Raw genomic sequence first — 16,182 nt, forward strand, 5'->3', positions numbered from 1 at the left:
AAAGCCTTAAGAATTAGCCAGTGAGAAATATTCTTTGTTAGCTACTTCATATAACATGTTTAATGAAATTTTTGTGAATTCTTAAATCTATTATAAATCTGTTGGTAAAGCTGTGGGAAAACAGGCACTCTCATTGTTAACAGGAGTGTAAATTGGCTCAACCCTTATGGAAGGCAATTTGGTAATATCTGTCAAATTTACAAATGCACATATATTTTGACTCGGCAAACTCACTTTAGGGGACATTATCCTATACAAGTATATATATATGTAAAAAATGACATATATACAAGGTTAATTATTAGAGTGTTATTTGGCATGATATATTACTTAAATGTTAATAGAATTCACCAGTAAAGCCAACTAGGCCTGGACTTTTCTTTATGGGAAAAGTTTTTAGTTACAAATTCAATTTGCTTAACAGATATATTTTCCATTTCTTTTTTGTGTCTATTTTGATAAGTTGTGTTTTTTAAGGCATTTGAAATTGTCCATTTCAATTAAGTTATTGAATTTACTGTCATAAGATTGTTCCTATATTTCATTAAGTTTTAACATCTTTAGGATCTGTAGTGATTTCCCCTCTTTCATTCCTAACAATGATGATTTGTTTTTCTCTTTTTTTTCTTGATTAGTCTTGCTAGGAATTGTACGGACTGAATTGTGTCCCCTAAATGTATATGTTGTGTACATGGTCTAGCAATTAGTCAGTTACTCTAATTATGAATATGGATTTATCATTTCTCCCATTGGTACTTTCAATTTTGCCTTATGTATTTTGGAGCTCTGTTATTTAGTGCATACACATTTAGGATTGATGTCTTCTTGATGAAATGACCCTTTTGCCATTTGAAATTTTTTTTACTTCTGGTAATCTCCTTGTTTTGAAGTATACTTTGCATGGTATAGTCACTTTCCTATGGTAGAGCCTAGCTTCCCTATGATTTGGGTCTGCATTTTATATATTTTTTCAATCCTTTTTACCTTTCAATCTACCTGTGAGTCTACTTCTATTGACTGTTGTTTTCCTCCTGATTATGGGTCTCATTTTACTGTTTCTTCACGTCTTCTAATTTTTTACTGAATGCTGGACATTGCATATAAGAGTCTCTGGGAGTGTTTTGCTTGTTTTTGTTTTCTTCTGGTGGTGCAAGTCTTTTTCTCTGACAGGTTGCTAGAATGAGGATTTGATCCTTCAGATTTCATTGAGTCCATTTGATCTGAGACTGAGCTGTAGTGTTAATTAAATTGAGTGTGCTTCTGATGTATAATGGAAACAAGGACATTTCCTTTTGCCCTTCAGCCTACCCTCAGTTTCCTACACCTCCACTGTGAAGTGGCTGATCTTTTTGATCTTCCCAGTGTTTGAGCTAAGAGGAGACTGAGACACAGAGGTGATATAGTGCTGGCTCACCTTGACTTCAACCCCAGAACCACTCCAAAATTCAAGCACTGTGAAATTTTGTCATTCTCTGTTTTCCAACCTTGCCTACACTATGGTTTTTGCAGTAAAATTGTGGGGGAGGTTGATTGTTGAGACAAACAATTTATTTTTTCATTTGAGGCACTTCTAAATTTCAACCCATCTGGTACCCCACAGGGTTATTAAAGTCCTGGCTGATTTCTCCTCAACTCTATAAAGTCTCCCCAGCTATAGGAGGCCTATTTCTCCACCTTCCCACAAACCAGGTGGTTTTCCCCAGATATGCAAGCAGCTGTGGCACTCTGCTCACCATCACTCCCTATAATTCAGTTTGTCAAAGTTTACTCTGTCCACGGTTCTTTGATAATTGCCATAGAAAAGTATGATTTTAATCTTAGCAGGTTTTTTGTTATTGTCACCTTAGGAATAATAGTATTTTGCATTCTATATCCTAATTGAAAGCAGAAGCCATAGTATTGTGTGTAATAGCAAAAGATTGGAAACAACCCAAATGGCTATCAATAAAGGATTTTTAATTAAATTATTATATATTCATATAATGGAATACTACGAAGCTGTGTGAAAGAATGAGGAAGCTCTTCATTTACTTGTATAAAAATATTCTCATGATATATTGAGGAAAGCAAAGTGTAGGACAGTGTGCACAATGCTCTACCTTTTGTCTTAAAGAGGGAAGAAAAGTCATCTATATTTCTATAGATTCAAGTCACATATAGACTCATATCACATTATAAAGAAATTCTGAAAAGACACAAATTAGTAAACATGGTTGCCTCGATTTGAAAATCTCTTGGTTTTTAAGACTCAGTTTCCACCTCTGTAGAACGAGATTAAAATTACTTTCATCATAGAGTTATCCAATAGCATAAACATAAAGCATTTTGCATACTTCAGGATATCAAGTTGTGGATCAATGATTATCACAGTGACTTTTGCATTAGATTATACCCAGAGATTCCTTCAGTTACGTGGATGTGTTTTTGTGTGCCAGTTACACAATCTAAATTAGTCACTGAAACATGTTACATCTGCAACAGTCCTTTTTCCTTTGGTAAATTGTAAGCGGGGATTGTGTCTTTCCAAAGCGTATCCATCTGCTAGCCTAGTGTGCAGTGTCATACAGCCTGGGAGAGACAAGGAATGTCCTGTCAGACGGGGCTGGAGGTGATGATGCCAAGATCCTCCAGACTGGCCAACAGCGCAGCGCATGTGCAGGAGCCGCCACATCCCTGAGCAGAGCAGCCCGGCACTCTACATTCCCCGCCATCACTGATCTGTTTCAAAGGCAATAAAGAAACAATAAAAGGCATTCTGTTTATTGTCTTCTCTTTCCCAAAGTACAATAGTTCAATCCATATTTTTGACATTAAAAATCTCCATCTGGTTCTTCAAATACATAATCCATTAAAATGGCTGATCCAGACTAGTGGTTACCAGAGCAGAAGGGGGTTCAGGGGTGGGCATAAGGAGTAAAGGGGCACGTTTATATGGTGATGGACAGATAATGTACAACTGAAATTTCACAACGTTATCAACTATTATGACCTCAAGTTTTTAGAAAAAGGCTGATCTATGACTTTTGAGCATACTAAACAACAAAGCATTATATATATCCTTTTTTAGACAAATAATTTTATTGTGAGTAAAAGACCTGATCAAATGTTACTATGCATCCATCCCATAAACCCAACACGCTCAGTCAGAGAGGAGCATTCACATGGCATACTCAGATCAGAAACAGGAGCACTGAGGAAACAAGCCTAAGGGAGGGAGGTCATTTTCCAGGCTGAACTGAGGTCGTTAAGCAGCCCAACCATCGAGAAACCTCACCAGCTTGGAGTTTCTGGGTCACTGGGTTTTGCGCTTCAATAACGCACAGCAGAGCCAGGAGCTGCTCCTGGGGCCTGGCTGTGTCTCCTCGCAGTGACACACCATTGCCCCTGAGCCACAGTGACGGGCTTGTTGCCCTGGAAGTGGAATAGGACAGTGGCTTTCCAGCTTTTTGTGATAGAGATCTACAGCAAAAAGTACGTTCTACGTTGGGTCCAATACATATAAGAATATGAAAACACACACAGAACAAACATTTCATAAAACATTACTTAATAAGAGCAACGCATTCTGATATTTTCTATTCCATTTTGAAAAAAAGGAACAAAGAAATTTATTTCCAAACCTACTAACTAGGTCAGGACAAGCAACACTAGGCTAGAAGAAAAGATTGTCCATTTTTCTCCCACTCTTCCAAGTTCGCTCGTTTTACAGACTTGCTGACAAGTCCTCCCAGTGCCCTCTACTGCACCCTCTGGGTATTGCAAGCGCCTTTTGTTCCTGGCACGGAGATTTTTTTAAGGACGAGATTAAATCAAAGAGCTCTACACTCCAATATGAGCTTCTTCTCCCAAAGTAGAAATAGCTCTGACACAATTTAAGCAGAAGGTTAGACGAAGAGTTAACACACAAACCCAGTTCTGAAGAGGCACTTTCCAAGTCAGAGAATCCACCCGACGGGGACCTCAGAAGCCAAACTGACGACATAGTCAGTGGTTTCCAGAGAGTGACAAATTCAAATTCAGGACATTCTAGAATAGCATTTCATTAAAGCTGCTGCAGTCTATCAAATATAATATAACCTGGGAATCTGCTCGATAGTCCCTTGTCAAACCTCGGTCTATATATATTTTTTTTTACTAAAGCAACTTCTGAGTGTTTACTGTACCCTAACTTATTCCAAAAGCTCTTCAAGATGCTGTATAACACAATGTGGCTCTAGCACAAACTAAAACCTAGAAATCTCTTTTGTTCCTTTGTGAATGATGCAGAATGTCCATTTTGACAAGCCACCATGGCTTACAGAATTTAATTGTTCCATTCGTTAGAAGGTCTGCCAGGAGAGTTATAGCTCTGAAGTCATTTCTGACCAACATGTGCTTTTTTGTTTTCCTGGGTTTTTTTTTTATTGACTTCATAATAGTTTACATCCATGTGAGGTTTCAGTTGTACATTATTTCTTGTCCGTCACCACATAAGTGGTCCCCTTCACCCCCTGTGCCCACCCCCCACCCCCTTCCCCTGGTAACCACTGAACTGTTTTCTTTGTCCATGTGTTTGTTCATATTCCACATATGAGTGAAATCATCTTGACCAACATGTGCTTTTGATACAAACATATGTGGAAGTATCTTTGTCACTTCTCCAGTCTGCTTAGTAGCCACAAAAGAGCTCCACTGATGTCAGACACACACAGTGTGTCTCGCACAGTGCGAGGAAGAACACGTGCTCACTCAGTAAATCAAGGAATTGGACTTCTTTTATCACTGCCTTGCAACTGAGACACATCCAGCAACTCCAATCTCCCCAAAATATTTTCTGTGTGAATATAAGAACAGGATGAGAGAAACGGAAAGGCTTATAACAGTTTCAGCCACAACTCAAAAGTTGGAATTTTTACGAGATGTCTTTAATTTGAAAGCAGAGAGAAGAACAATTCAATTATTGAACTCTGAGATTTGTTTTTACTCCTTGAATGTCACAATTGATTTTTTTCCCCTAAATGATTTGACGTTAACAATTTTCAGGAGACGTAAGTGAGGGTCAATGACACAGGGAGAAATCGTAGTGAAATGGTTGTCTCCTGTAATAATTATCCACAAAAATTAAAAAGGATCACACCAGGGCCACTCCTGCTTTAAAATTGTGTTATCAGATACAAGTCGTCGTTAGTTACCCAGAGGTGCCACCGGCTCGTCAGACTTCAGTTTCCAACTGCTTCAGTTTCCAGTTTTGAGGAGAGCTGAACTTTCTCTTTTTTTATCCTATTATTAATATGACTAATATTTCAACAGCAAAGCCAAGAAAGTGGGTGTAGGCCAATATCTAATGCCTCTAATAACTAATAGCTAAGAATTATTCAATGGATCTAACTTGTTCTAAAACTTCGAGGTGTCAGGAAGGGTCTCTCGCCATCCTCCATCTGGTGGTTAAATACATAAAGAATATGTGTCTTCTTGTCTTGAGACATTTTCTGCTGTCACCTTCATATGATGCATGAGTCAGAGATTTAACTGAGGTATTTGTTATGTACATTCAGAGCATCCTTCCCAGGGGGAATCAAGAGGCCACCCCATTAGGCAGCTGGCAAGCATTCATTCATTATAATATATTAAGAAATACTATTTGTCTCACACTGATTTCTTGCACAATAGCAACTTCTTTCTTTTTGGTTTATTTATAAAACGACTGTCAAATTAAAATACCAAATAACTTTACACATTAGCATTTCACCTTATAACCTGACAACTGCATCACTTTAAACATCTGCATAAAAGTTCAGCTCAATTATAAACACCTGGGATTTGCCTGCTTGCTACTAAGTAGGTATGTAAAAGTATTAGTCACCCGTCTGTCTGACACTCTGAAGTGACCAGGTGTGGCTGCAGCAGATCCTCACTGGCTAAGCACGAGGAGTCACCGGGAAGTGCTCCATCTTCCCTGGGCATTGCCTGTCCTCCGATTAGCTTCATCCAAGACCAATCCAGAGACACCAGAGTTCTTCCCATAAAACCACGTCAAAAACTAGTCTCTATCTTGTTCAGTGCCTACAAGTTAACGAGACAAAAGTGCCCATCAAGCAGCAGGCACGTGTGGCAATAACTTCAGATATCCAGACTCGACACCCTTCGTTCATCTTCTCTCTCCGCTTCTCTGCAGGACACAAAAATACAAACATAAGATTCCCTGCCCAAGAGGAATCCAAGTCTGGTTAGGAAGAAAACACCAACACACAGAAACACAACAGAAACCATACAAAACAGAATAAAATCAAGTGCTGAACTGTAAGTTAAGACTGAAGAGCCGTAGGAGGTCTAACTATATATCCTCAAATACCCAGTGGCTGTGATGTACATTCAGCCAACAACACACACTAATTAGGCAAATCAGGAGAACAAGTCAGGGGAAACAAGGAAAAGGAAGTTGAACAGCTCCCTGTAATCATGACATAGCCACTAAAACCCAAGGGGAAATCTTTCAGTGGGGGAAAGTGAGTCAACCTCCACCCTCCAAACCATCTTTACCAGCCATCTTCCCACAACGGTTCTAGACGCTTCCTTCGTTCCAACCCAGCCAGGACTCTAGCGGACTAAACAGCGCTGCCGCCGAAAAAGCTAAAAGGAGGAGCCCCCCAGGCCCTGACAGCTAGGTTCCCCCAGCCCGCCCGCGCCGTCACCTCCCCCCTCCCCCCTGCAGTGTTCTCAGACCCGGGAGGCGCCTCCACCCACCCGGGTTTGCCCTGTAATTTCTAACCAGCCGATTCAGCACATCTCTCAGCTGGCCGTGTGGGGCTTCTGGCAGCCCTTGGGGCTTCGTCTCTGCATGAACAGACACTCCCTCACAGACAAAGACTTAGAGCTGGAAGGTGGGGCAGCAACCGCGGGACAAAACTCCTGTTCGCCCGTACAAGAACGGCCTGAGTTGGCCCATGGCCATGGCGCTAGTTGTACAAGGAAAAGTCAATACCTTCACGCTAATGGTGGCAATCACGGGAAATCCACTTCTGCGGCCACATCTGCCCTGCCAAGATGAATCATCACCTTTGCTTAACATATGACCTAAGCATAGTCGAGCGTGAGAGCGAGCACGCCTGCACCTCCACGCTGGCTTTCTGCGGGAATCATGAAGCAAGGTACCTGAGCAGGTGACAGCCACGAAGGCTGGACGCAATGCCCCAAAGTGGCCTGCTCTTGCCATTTTAATTCTGCTACTGACGTGGATTAAGGCTGCCCCAGCTAGAGAAGCCCAAGGTGACCTGGCCTACATGCCAAACTATACGACCCAGTGGACTTTTTTTATGGTATGAATTAGGACCGCCCCAGGGAACGAAGCCCAGGGCATCCTCACCCAAATGCCGATCTATATGGCCAGATTTGTATCTAAAGTGATATGACCGCACAATAACCAGACCCCATCTGCACTGAAATCATTTAATGACTTTTTACATCATCTTTTTCTCTTTCTTTTTTTCCAGTAAAAATAAGTCACGTACCCATGCCTTATAAAATTAGCCCTAACCCTCAACTCAGGGCAGCAGCAGGAGCTCTGCCTGCCCATGGGTCCTGTCCCCATGCTATTCCACACTATTCTCTAAATAAAAGAGCACTACTGCCAGATCTTGAGAGTCTAAGAAATCTTTCTTTCGACTCCTCGGCTCACCGACCCCGCATCACTACCACTTGCTTTGTGAATATCCATTTCCTGTCACCTGCATCTCAAGACATCAAAATACCCAACCAAATGAGCCCTCACACTCCAAGCACAGGCTTCCGGGAGAAGAGCCGAGCTGCTCAGGGATCTTCAGAAATCGCATCAGTGCTCCCCCTTCGTGTGCGTGTGCAGGGGAAAGAAGGGTCGGTGGACACGATTCCTTGCGATTTTCCTGCGATTTCTCGCCTGTGGAAGGAGGAAGAAGTGATCTGGGCCCAGGGGAAACAGTCTCCGCTGGGGCGCAGGTGGCTAGACGTTCAGGCCCACGGAGACACACGCGCGCGCCAGCCTTGGCAAAAGCCAGACTGTGTCCCCCCACTCCCACCGCCCCCGCCCCCTGCTCTTGGCATATTGTCCAAAGTGATCGAATCAATTAGGGAATTCAAGGCGGCGTTTGCGAAGTTTGCCTGTGAGATTTGGGGGAGAGAAAGAATCGGGGGCTTGTCCAGCACTGGTGGCGCCACCTCCTCGCCCGCTCTGAACCCACATCCTAAGGAGGGAACCGCCTCTGCGCGTCCGCGCTACAGCGGAGAGCGCGGCCTGGGCCTGGAACCTCCGCGGCCTCAACTTAAATCTTCAAACCGTTGGGAACGCCTGTTTTTCAAATTAAAGGAGAGCTTTAAATACAATAGTACTCTTGAACTAGTCTAAGTAGAAATAACAATAACAGGAACAATGATCTTTTATCCCCCCTCACTCCCCAAAATGCAGGGAGCCGAGGCCTAGGGCTGCGCGTGATCTTAGGGTCACCGGGCTCAGGCCCTCCCCGCTCGGACCCCGGGCCGCCGAGGGGCTGGGGGGCGGGAGCGGTCGGCGCGCTCGGGGACTGGGGCACTGGGGGTCCCGGCTCTCCAGGGCCTCGAGGGGCGCTCGGGGTACCGGGAGGCCCGGCGCGCCCCGCCCGCAGCCCCGGGGCCGGCCCGGCGGCGAGGAGCCGCCCCCGGCGGCGATCTGCACGGCCGCGGGGAGGGGGCGGGGTGTGGGGTGCGGTTAAAAGGCGCGGCCGGCGCGCACAGGTGCCCAGGACGCGACCGGCGCGCTGCACTCGCCCCGACTCCCAGCCAGGCGGCGGCGCCCGGCCCGCAGCGAGCGCCGCAGAGGCCCGGCCAGCAGCAGCCGGCCCGGAGGAGTGCCCCGGCCGCCCCCGCGCCCCCCGCGCCCCCGGCCCCCGGCCCCAGCCCCGCCGCTCGCTCCCGCCGACGCAGGTGAGGCCGCCCGCCGGGGCGCCCCGGTCGGAGCGGAGAGGCCGGCGCCCGATTCTCGGCGCCCCGGGACGGCCGGGGAACACGGGCCCCAGGCTGGACCCGGCGCGCACCGAGGCCCCGGCGCCCGCCCTGTCCCGGGCTGTCGCGACAGCGGACCTGGGGTGGAGGGCAGGTGGCGAGAGCGGACTTTTGGAAAGGGGGTTTCTTGGGCCGAGTTCTGAACTTGGAATCGGGCTGTTCCGGCTGGGGAAGGGGACGCGGCCACCGCCCCCCAGGGTTGGTCGCCGGGCGCGGGGGCGGGGAGGAAGCCGGGACAGTTCGACCGCCACGTGACTGTGTGGTCGTCGGTGGTATTCCTGCGGGGAAGTGCTCGCACAGCCGCCGGGGTACTTTATCTGCCGCCTCTGAAAGTTTTTGATTGGTCGAAGGCTTAGCTTGGGGGGAAAACTCGATTGAGTTTGCTGAGCCGGCAGCCTTCCCTGGAGGAAACTGACCCTCGCCCCCCGCGCCGCCTTCGCGGGGACGAGCCCCGGCCCGCGGCGGGCGGGTGAGCGGGAACGCCCGCTCCTGCGCGGGGGCACCGAGTCGAGGCTTGGGTTGCTTCTCTTTTTTGCCTACACAATTCAGGAACGTTTGCTTCCAGGCGCTGTTTTCCAGCTGTTAGGCACTTGTCTACCAGTGGGTCAGTGCACAGCTGAGAGACGCGTTCTTGAGGACAGTTGCCTCGACCTTCGGTGTTGCTCCCTGGAGGCGGGAAGTCAGCCCACACGGCGTGCGTCCTCCAGCTTCTGATAGCTGGACACCTGCGATCATTTCCTTGGGACTCTGTCTTGAGATGTGTGGCGACAGTCATGTCCCCATTTGCCCTTTGAGTCTGTTCCAAAACTAGTGTGCTGTCGGTCACAATTACAGACTCCTGGAGAGGGGTGGGGGCTCTCTGTGGAGACAGCTAGTCGAGATCAACCATCAAAAAAGTAAGGATTGAGAAGAGTTCAGGGGTAAAGAATTCGCTTCGGCTTTTCTGGAACCTGGTGATTCACCCAGTGCCTTCCCTAAGGAACAGAACCAGCTCCTCCACTTGCCTCTGGCAGCACTCCAAACAATTGCAGGGCGCGTTGGCCAGGTAGGAGCCTGCCTGGGACCCACCTGCCAGGTCAGGAAGGGCAGGAGGGCAGCTCCCTGCTGATGGAACATTGAGAACAATTTCATCCTGCTTGGTTAGTCCATCTTGACCTACTACCCATATCCCATTTTGGGATCCAATTTTAATTTGCTCCTCTTCCTGAAAAGATCTTTAGAACAGGTATATGCAACCCAACCAAGAGCTTTAAAAAATAACAACATAGGGTTTACTTCAAGCTGTATTTTTCTCAGCTGATGGTGATTGGGCTGGTTTATAGAAGAGTGTGGGGTCTGTGTTTGGTGCTATGGAAGAGGGCAAGGCACAAGCCCCAGGCCTCGATTTTTAGCCAAATGTGTTGCTATAAACCATGGACAGTTTAGTTCAGTGAGTGTCCTGTTCTCCACTTAGTAAGTGCCAGGGAAGAACTGGGGCGTCTAATTTCCTAAGATGGTTAAAATAGGAGTTTTGGTCCTGCTGTTAGGGCAGGACTAGACTGAGGTGTGGAGCCTCTGGCAGCTCGCCCTTTGCTACACCTAGAGACCTCCCAGACAGTCTGTATTGCAGGGGTCAGGACTAGGGGCCTGACCAGTGGCCTAGTGTTTGAGTTCAGCGGGCTCTGCTTCTGCGGCCAGCTGGGTTCCCGGTTCCCGATCTACACCATTTGTGGGCCGCCACGCTGAGGCAGCGATCCACACACAGAAGAGAGGAAGATGGGCGCAGGGCCAGTCTCCCTCAGCAAATCAATCAGTCAGTCAAGGGTCACAGCAGAACCTGGACTAAGCCACTGGTTTTTCTAATTGTGTTTCTCTTTTTCCAGCTGAGTAGGGCTAAAGGTTTCTGAGCATATTTCAATCTTACGTACCTTTCATTTCCATGACTCTTCTCCATGTCTCTCCTGCCTCCTCTGACCAAAGAGGCACAGGACGCTTTCAGCCAGACCTTGGGGCCCCACAGTCATCTTGGCATCTCGTCATCTTGGGCAGTGACGAAAGACATTCATTCCGAGCCTATTTAGGAAGTCCATCGGGAAACAGGGCCCAACTTGCTCCAAATGAGGAGAACATTATGCTTTTAAGTAAGAGAGAGAGAATTTGGTGACAGCTTAGAAGGGGCGGAAAACAGATTACCCATCAGGATTTTAGAGAGGTGGGATCTTGTCTGGAAGAGGGGTTGATTGAGACAGACAGCGTGTAACGATGGATAAGTGAGCACAGTTCTTATCCTGGGATGGAGAAAAGGCCACTGGCTCCCGGAAGACTGAGCCATGGCTTCTCCAAATCCCTCTTGAGAAGGTAGCGCACTACCCCAGCGAGCTTTGGTTCTCAACTTCAATACAGTGACGTCACCTTGTAGGGCCAGTTACTGGGGACTCACTGAGTTAATTTTCTGTCATTTTTCATAATTTGCCTCTTTAGAGACACTTCTAAATTAAAACCATAGCCCACAATAAAAAATGCATAGTTGCAACACTTTTCAAAACAGATATCCCTGAGTACAGCCGAGGCATCAGTGGCAGCGTGACAGTGAGGACCGCCAATCCACACACAAAATGGAGGCAAAAATCCACGTGCGTGGTGGCTTTTCTCCCTGGAGAGACCATTTCCAACATGCTCCTTTTGATACAGAAAACGGGAGTCGGGCCCTTTGTGAAATTTTAACTTGGGGTGCCTCCAATGTAAACTCCACCATTGGTAACAGTCGTTTCACTGCCACATCCCAAGTCCATGAAAATTCATTGAAGTATGTTAGAGAAGGTGTCTCTGCAGGGAGACTTGGCCTCCAAGGCAAGGTGGGTCCTGCTGGTGAAGTCCAGTGGTGTCGGGCCCAGCGGTACTGTCCAGAGCTTGAGGCTGGCGAGCCGGTGCGGCTGTGGAATGCTGCTCGGGCGCTGAGGGACTTGTGCGGGCCGGGAAGACCCAGGGGGTGTCTGTGGACAGTTCCATCAGCACTGTTAGTTAACCCACTAACTTAAAGTTAGTGACTTCTTCTGCTGGTGGTGCTTTCTCCCCTCCCCCAAATTTTTATGGTGTGCTGAAGATTGGGTGAATTACTCAGGTGAATGAGCTGCTGTTTGTTAGAGAGCACGTGAAACATGTCCAAGGTGGTTTGGAAACTATACATTGAATCCTATGGCAAACTAAGTCGGTTTTGTTTTCACCTTTTTTAGTGAGGTTGTGTAAGAGCTGGTATTTACTCAGGAAGAGTGCTTACTTACCTGAGACCCAGAGAGCCATCCCAGGTTCTGTCCCGACTACTCACCTCTGTCCTGTGTTCATCTTGTCTTTTCCAGTGCACACCGCCCAGAGGAGAAGATGGATTGGAGCACATTGCAGACTATTCTGGGGGGTGTCAATAAACACTCCACCAGTATTGGGAAAATCTGGCTCACTGTCCTTTTCATTTTCCGAATTATGATCCTTGTTGTAGCTGCAAAGGAAGTGTGGGGAGATGAGCAAGCCGATTTTATCTGCAACACTTTACAGCCAGGGTGCAAAAATGTCTGCTACGATCACTATTTCCCCATCTCTCACATCCGACTGTGGGCTCTTCAGCTGATCTTCGTGTCCACGCCAGCTCTCTTGGTGGCCATGCATGTTGCCTACCGGAGACATGAAAAGAAGAGGAAGTTCATTAAAGGAGAGATAAAGAGTGAATTTAAAGACATCGAAGAGATCAAAAGCCAGAAGGTCCGTATCGAAGGGTCACTGTGGTGGACATACACCAGCAGCATCTTCTTCCGGGTCATCTTTGAGGCTGTCTTCATGTATGTCTTCTATGTCATGTATGACGGGTTCGCCATGCAGCGTTTGGTGAAGTGTAACGCGTGGCCTTGTCCCAATACAGTGGACTGCTTCGTTTCCAGGCCCACAGAAAAGACTGTCTTTACGGTTTTCATGATAGCAGTGTCTGGAATTTGCATACTGCTAAATGTCACTGAATTGTGTTATTTGCTAATTAGATATTGTTCTGGAAAGTCAAAAAAACCAGTTTAACACATTACTGAGCTATCAGATAAGAGATAGCATGAAAGGATGAGGTGCCTGTGCTTATCGGCCAAAGCACAGTCACCAGCATTCCTCATAAAAGTTCTTGTCTTAAGTGCAACCCTTGGAAACTCCTGTAGATTCACATGAAATTCCACACGCCTCCGACGAAGCTGCACTCTCCTAAAGCTTCAAAGCAGAGGCTAATTCTGTGCCTGTATTGATTTTTACTAAAATTAGTTTCAATGGAACCCGGTGTTGGCAGGGGTTATATGTGTTAGGTACTTTCATATTTTAACAGAAGATATCGGCGTTTATTTCTTTCTTTGAGGAAGGGAGAGAAATGCCAGGTCCCAAAGGGAACACTAAGAAGGTCCAGTTGCTCCTCTTAGGGTTCCCTTTGTCGTTTTTCCTGAATTAAAAGTAAACATAGAGAATCTTGGTTCTTTTATTTGCTTTGGAAGTTTTAGTCTCTTAACGATGGACAAGGTTAATGCTTCAAACTGTGTTATACTTTTTTTAAGTGAAAACTTTAAAATAAGACATTTCTTTTAATCTACAAGATGTTCTGAAAACTATTATATGTCTCTCCTATTTCGAAGGCTCAGATTGTGATATGTAAATGGTGTCTAATTAGGTACTATCATTTAATTTAAAATATGGCCTTAGAGTTATGCATAATCCGCAGTGCCACTGAGAGGCTGTCCACTATGCTAATAGTGGTATGTAGTACATAAAAACATTTTAGCCTCCCTCAAGGGCAACAAACTACAAGTTCTTAGTGATGGCTTAGATAGCAAATGGCCTCATTTTATAAATCTAGGTCTAATTTTGCATAAGAAATACAGACTGGAGGTACCACCACCAACTGCCAACAGCAGTCTGGCTCCAGACGCCCTCCCTCCCTTCACAGTGTGTGCCTTCTCCATCACTGTGGTAAACGCGAGGAACACTGATGTAAAGAGGCTACCTGGGACCTTTTATTGCCACAGTACACATCATGGTGCAGAACAAATTGGGGGGGGGGGGTACTATTTTTAAAGAACAGATGGAAAGACTAGACTCTACATTCTGATGATTAAAAATGAGTTTTGTCTACTTCGAAAGTTTGTTTCCCTCTTCAACATTGAATTTTTTAAGTGAAAATAGAATTAATAGACATTTTTAAAAAAATAGAAACTAGGGTTTAGATAAATGTTTAGCAGTTCTATAGAACAAATTGAACCCTAATATTATCATTATGCCCGATATGGTTTCCAACAAATGGTATTCAACATACTTCAATGAGTGTAAACATTTTCGTGTTGCCAGGAATAGTGTTATAAAAACGCTGTGTAATACCAAATAATAGCTTTAATTACATGCTTGTAACTAAAATAATTTTGTAATGTCTCAAATGTCATTTAAATATTAAAAATATAAGTTATTTAAAATCTATTGCAGTTTTTAATAGAATAGCAGATTTTAATTTCATCTGTATCCAGTTTTGTATAAGTATGTTAATATTTTATGTTTCATAACACCAAAGAGGTAAGTTACCAGGGTGTCTGTCCACCATTCTGGGAGTCTTTTGCCCCAGTTACAGAAGAGCTTCTGTCACTGGAAAGATTGACTGGTAAGAGAAAAAGAAAGGTTTTTTTCTGTCCAACCCCATGCTCACCTCTCCCAGGTTTTCGATGGACACTTGCATAGTATGGTGTATGGACTGGATTTGTAGCTTGGAGAATGCTGAGTTGGCTTCACATGGCCAGTTTGGCTCCTAGAAGAATCATGGAAGCTGACACTTTAAAATGTTACTCATGGTGAGGGTTGGCTGAGGCATGAGAAAAATTCTATGAGGTGTCTTTTTCTATGGGATTTTCTTCCTGTATATTTGTATGTAACCAAAGCTGTCTTATGAAACTCCTTTTTATTCTTTGGTGCCCACTTCCGTGGGAAATAAACCCAACAGGCCATCCTGTCCCTGTATGTATGAGTGTCTGCTGCCACCTGCGGGCCTGCCTGTCCCTCAGGCACTGTCCCCACGACAGCCAACAATGGCTCTGTCCTTTTGATAGGATGAGCCTTCCATCTAAGGACTTCAAAGCATCTTACACATCAATAATTGTGAGTATTTTTATGGATTTAAAAGGACAAAAACCAGTCAGCTTTCATCCAGTTGATAGAAAAAGGATAAGAGATAGTCCCCGGCTCCCTTCCAGAGTGCTCTGCACATGGCCTGTTAAACAGCACGCAACTTTCACATCGCTGTGTTCACTCCTACAAGCTATGGAGATTGTTATTCTCAAGGCATTAAAAGACTGGGTCAAACTAATTACAGACTACTAATGACCACTTTTAAGAACTTATAGAGAGGTCTGGCCACACACCTGAAAATTAGAGCCTAAACTCTGAAAATGGTCGTCCTTAATATATATCTCGATTCATCAATTTACAGTTTGTACCAGGTAAGAAAAAGCTCTTCTTTTGTTGTTGTTAAAGATTCCCCCAAAGGACTCTGTCCACTTGGCTGTGTCGGGTCCACGGCTGATGTGGGCCAGCCTGCGGAGAGCCTCCAGCGCTGGCTGAGCACCCGTGGACGTGACCTCTGAGAGTTCATGAGGCAGCAGGCACGTCCCAGCTGCTAATTCCACCTTGTACGCGGTTTATTGAGAAACTGAGAATCAGGATCTCAGACAACTCTTCCGTAGAGGTGCAGCTGTCAAAAAGTGGGTCACAATTGGTGTGAGTGGGTCAGGGCTGACTCAGGACAAACATAGTGCTCTAGAGGGTGGCCGGGCCTACGCTGCCCATCGCTGCTCTCACTAAGCTAAACGAGCAACTCGAGAGCAGCAGGCACGGCACTGAGAGGGGTCTGTGGCGGGGAGACAGGAGCTCACTTATTTCTCCAGATCTCAGTTTCCTCATCTTAAAATGGGCTCACTGAATACCTGCCAAGGCTAACGGCAGTCAAATATGATAGTTTATTTAAAAGCACTAAGTAAAATATTATTGGCATCTGTTTTCCATCAGATACATCCCAAGCTGGAAAGATGAGGGATGATATTTTAGATAGGAATGACTCAAGCAAACCTTGATAAGCTGGAAGCTTGAAAAAAAAAAGCACATTTACACAAAGCCTGAGATAAGTCCATTAGAGGAGGAGGAGAGATTAGCCATGTAGGA

General features: G+C 45.7%; 2 protein-coding genes across 2 annotated transcripts; one reads left to right on the forward strand and one right to left on the reverse strand.

Moving 5' to 3' along the window:
• Positions 1-8,460: 8,460 nt before the first annotated feature.
• On the reverse strand, positions 8,461-9,763 carry LOC124240749 (translation initiation factor IF-2-like). The gene is made up of 2 exons (XM_046663874.1): positions 9,640-9,763; positions 8,461-9,524 (listed from the first exon to the last, which is right to left on the reverse strand). Exons 1-2 carry the CDS (start codon positions 9,761-9,763, stop codon positions 8,461-8,463), a joined length of 1,188 nt encoding a protein of 395 aa, XP_046519830.1.
• On the forward strand, positions 8,759-14,985 carry GJB2 (gap junction protein beta 2). Its single transcript, XM_046664850.1, has 2 exons — positions 8,759-8,910; positions 12,324-14,985. Exon 2 carries the CDS (start codon positions 12,346-12,348, stop codon positions 13,024-13,026), a length of 681 nt encoding a protein of 226 aa, XP_046520806.1. The 5' UTR covers positions 8,759-8,910; positions 12,324-12,345; the 3' UTR covers positions 13,027-14,985.
• Positions 14,986-16,182: the final 1,197 nt, after the last annotated feature.

This window comes from Equus quagga, chromosome 6, assembly GCF_021613505.1.
Source record: "Equus quagga isolate Etosha38 chromosome 6, UCLA_HA_Equagga_1.0, whole genome shotgun sequence".
In the NCBI taxonomy this organism is placed as follows: Eukaryota; Metazoa; Chordata; class Mammalia; order Perissodactyla; family Equidae; genus Equus; species Equus quagga.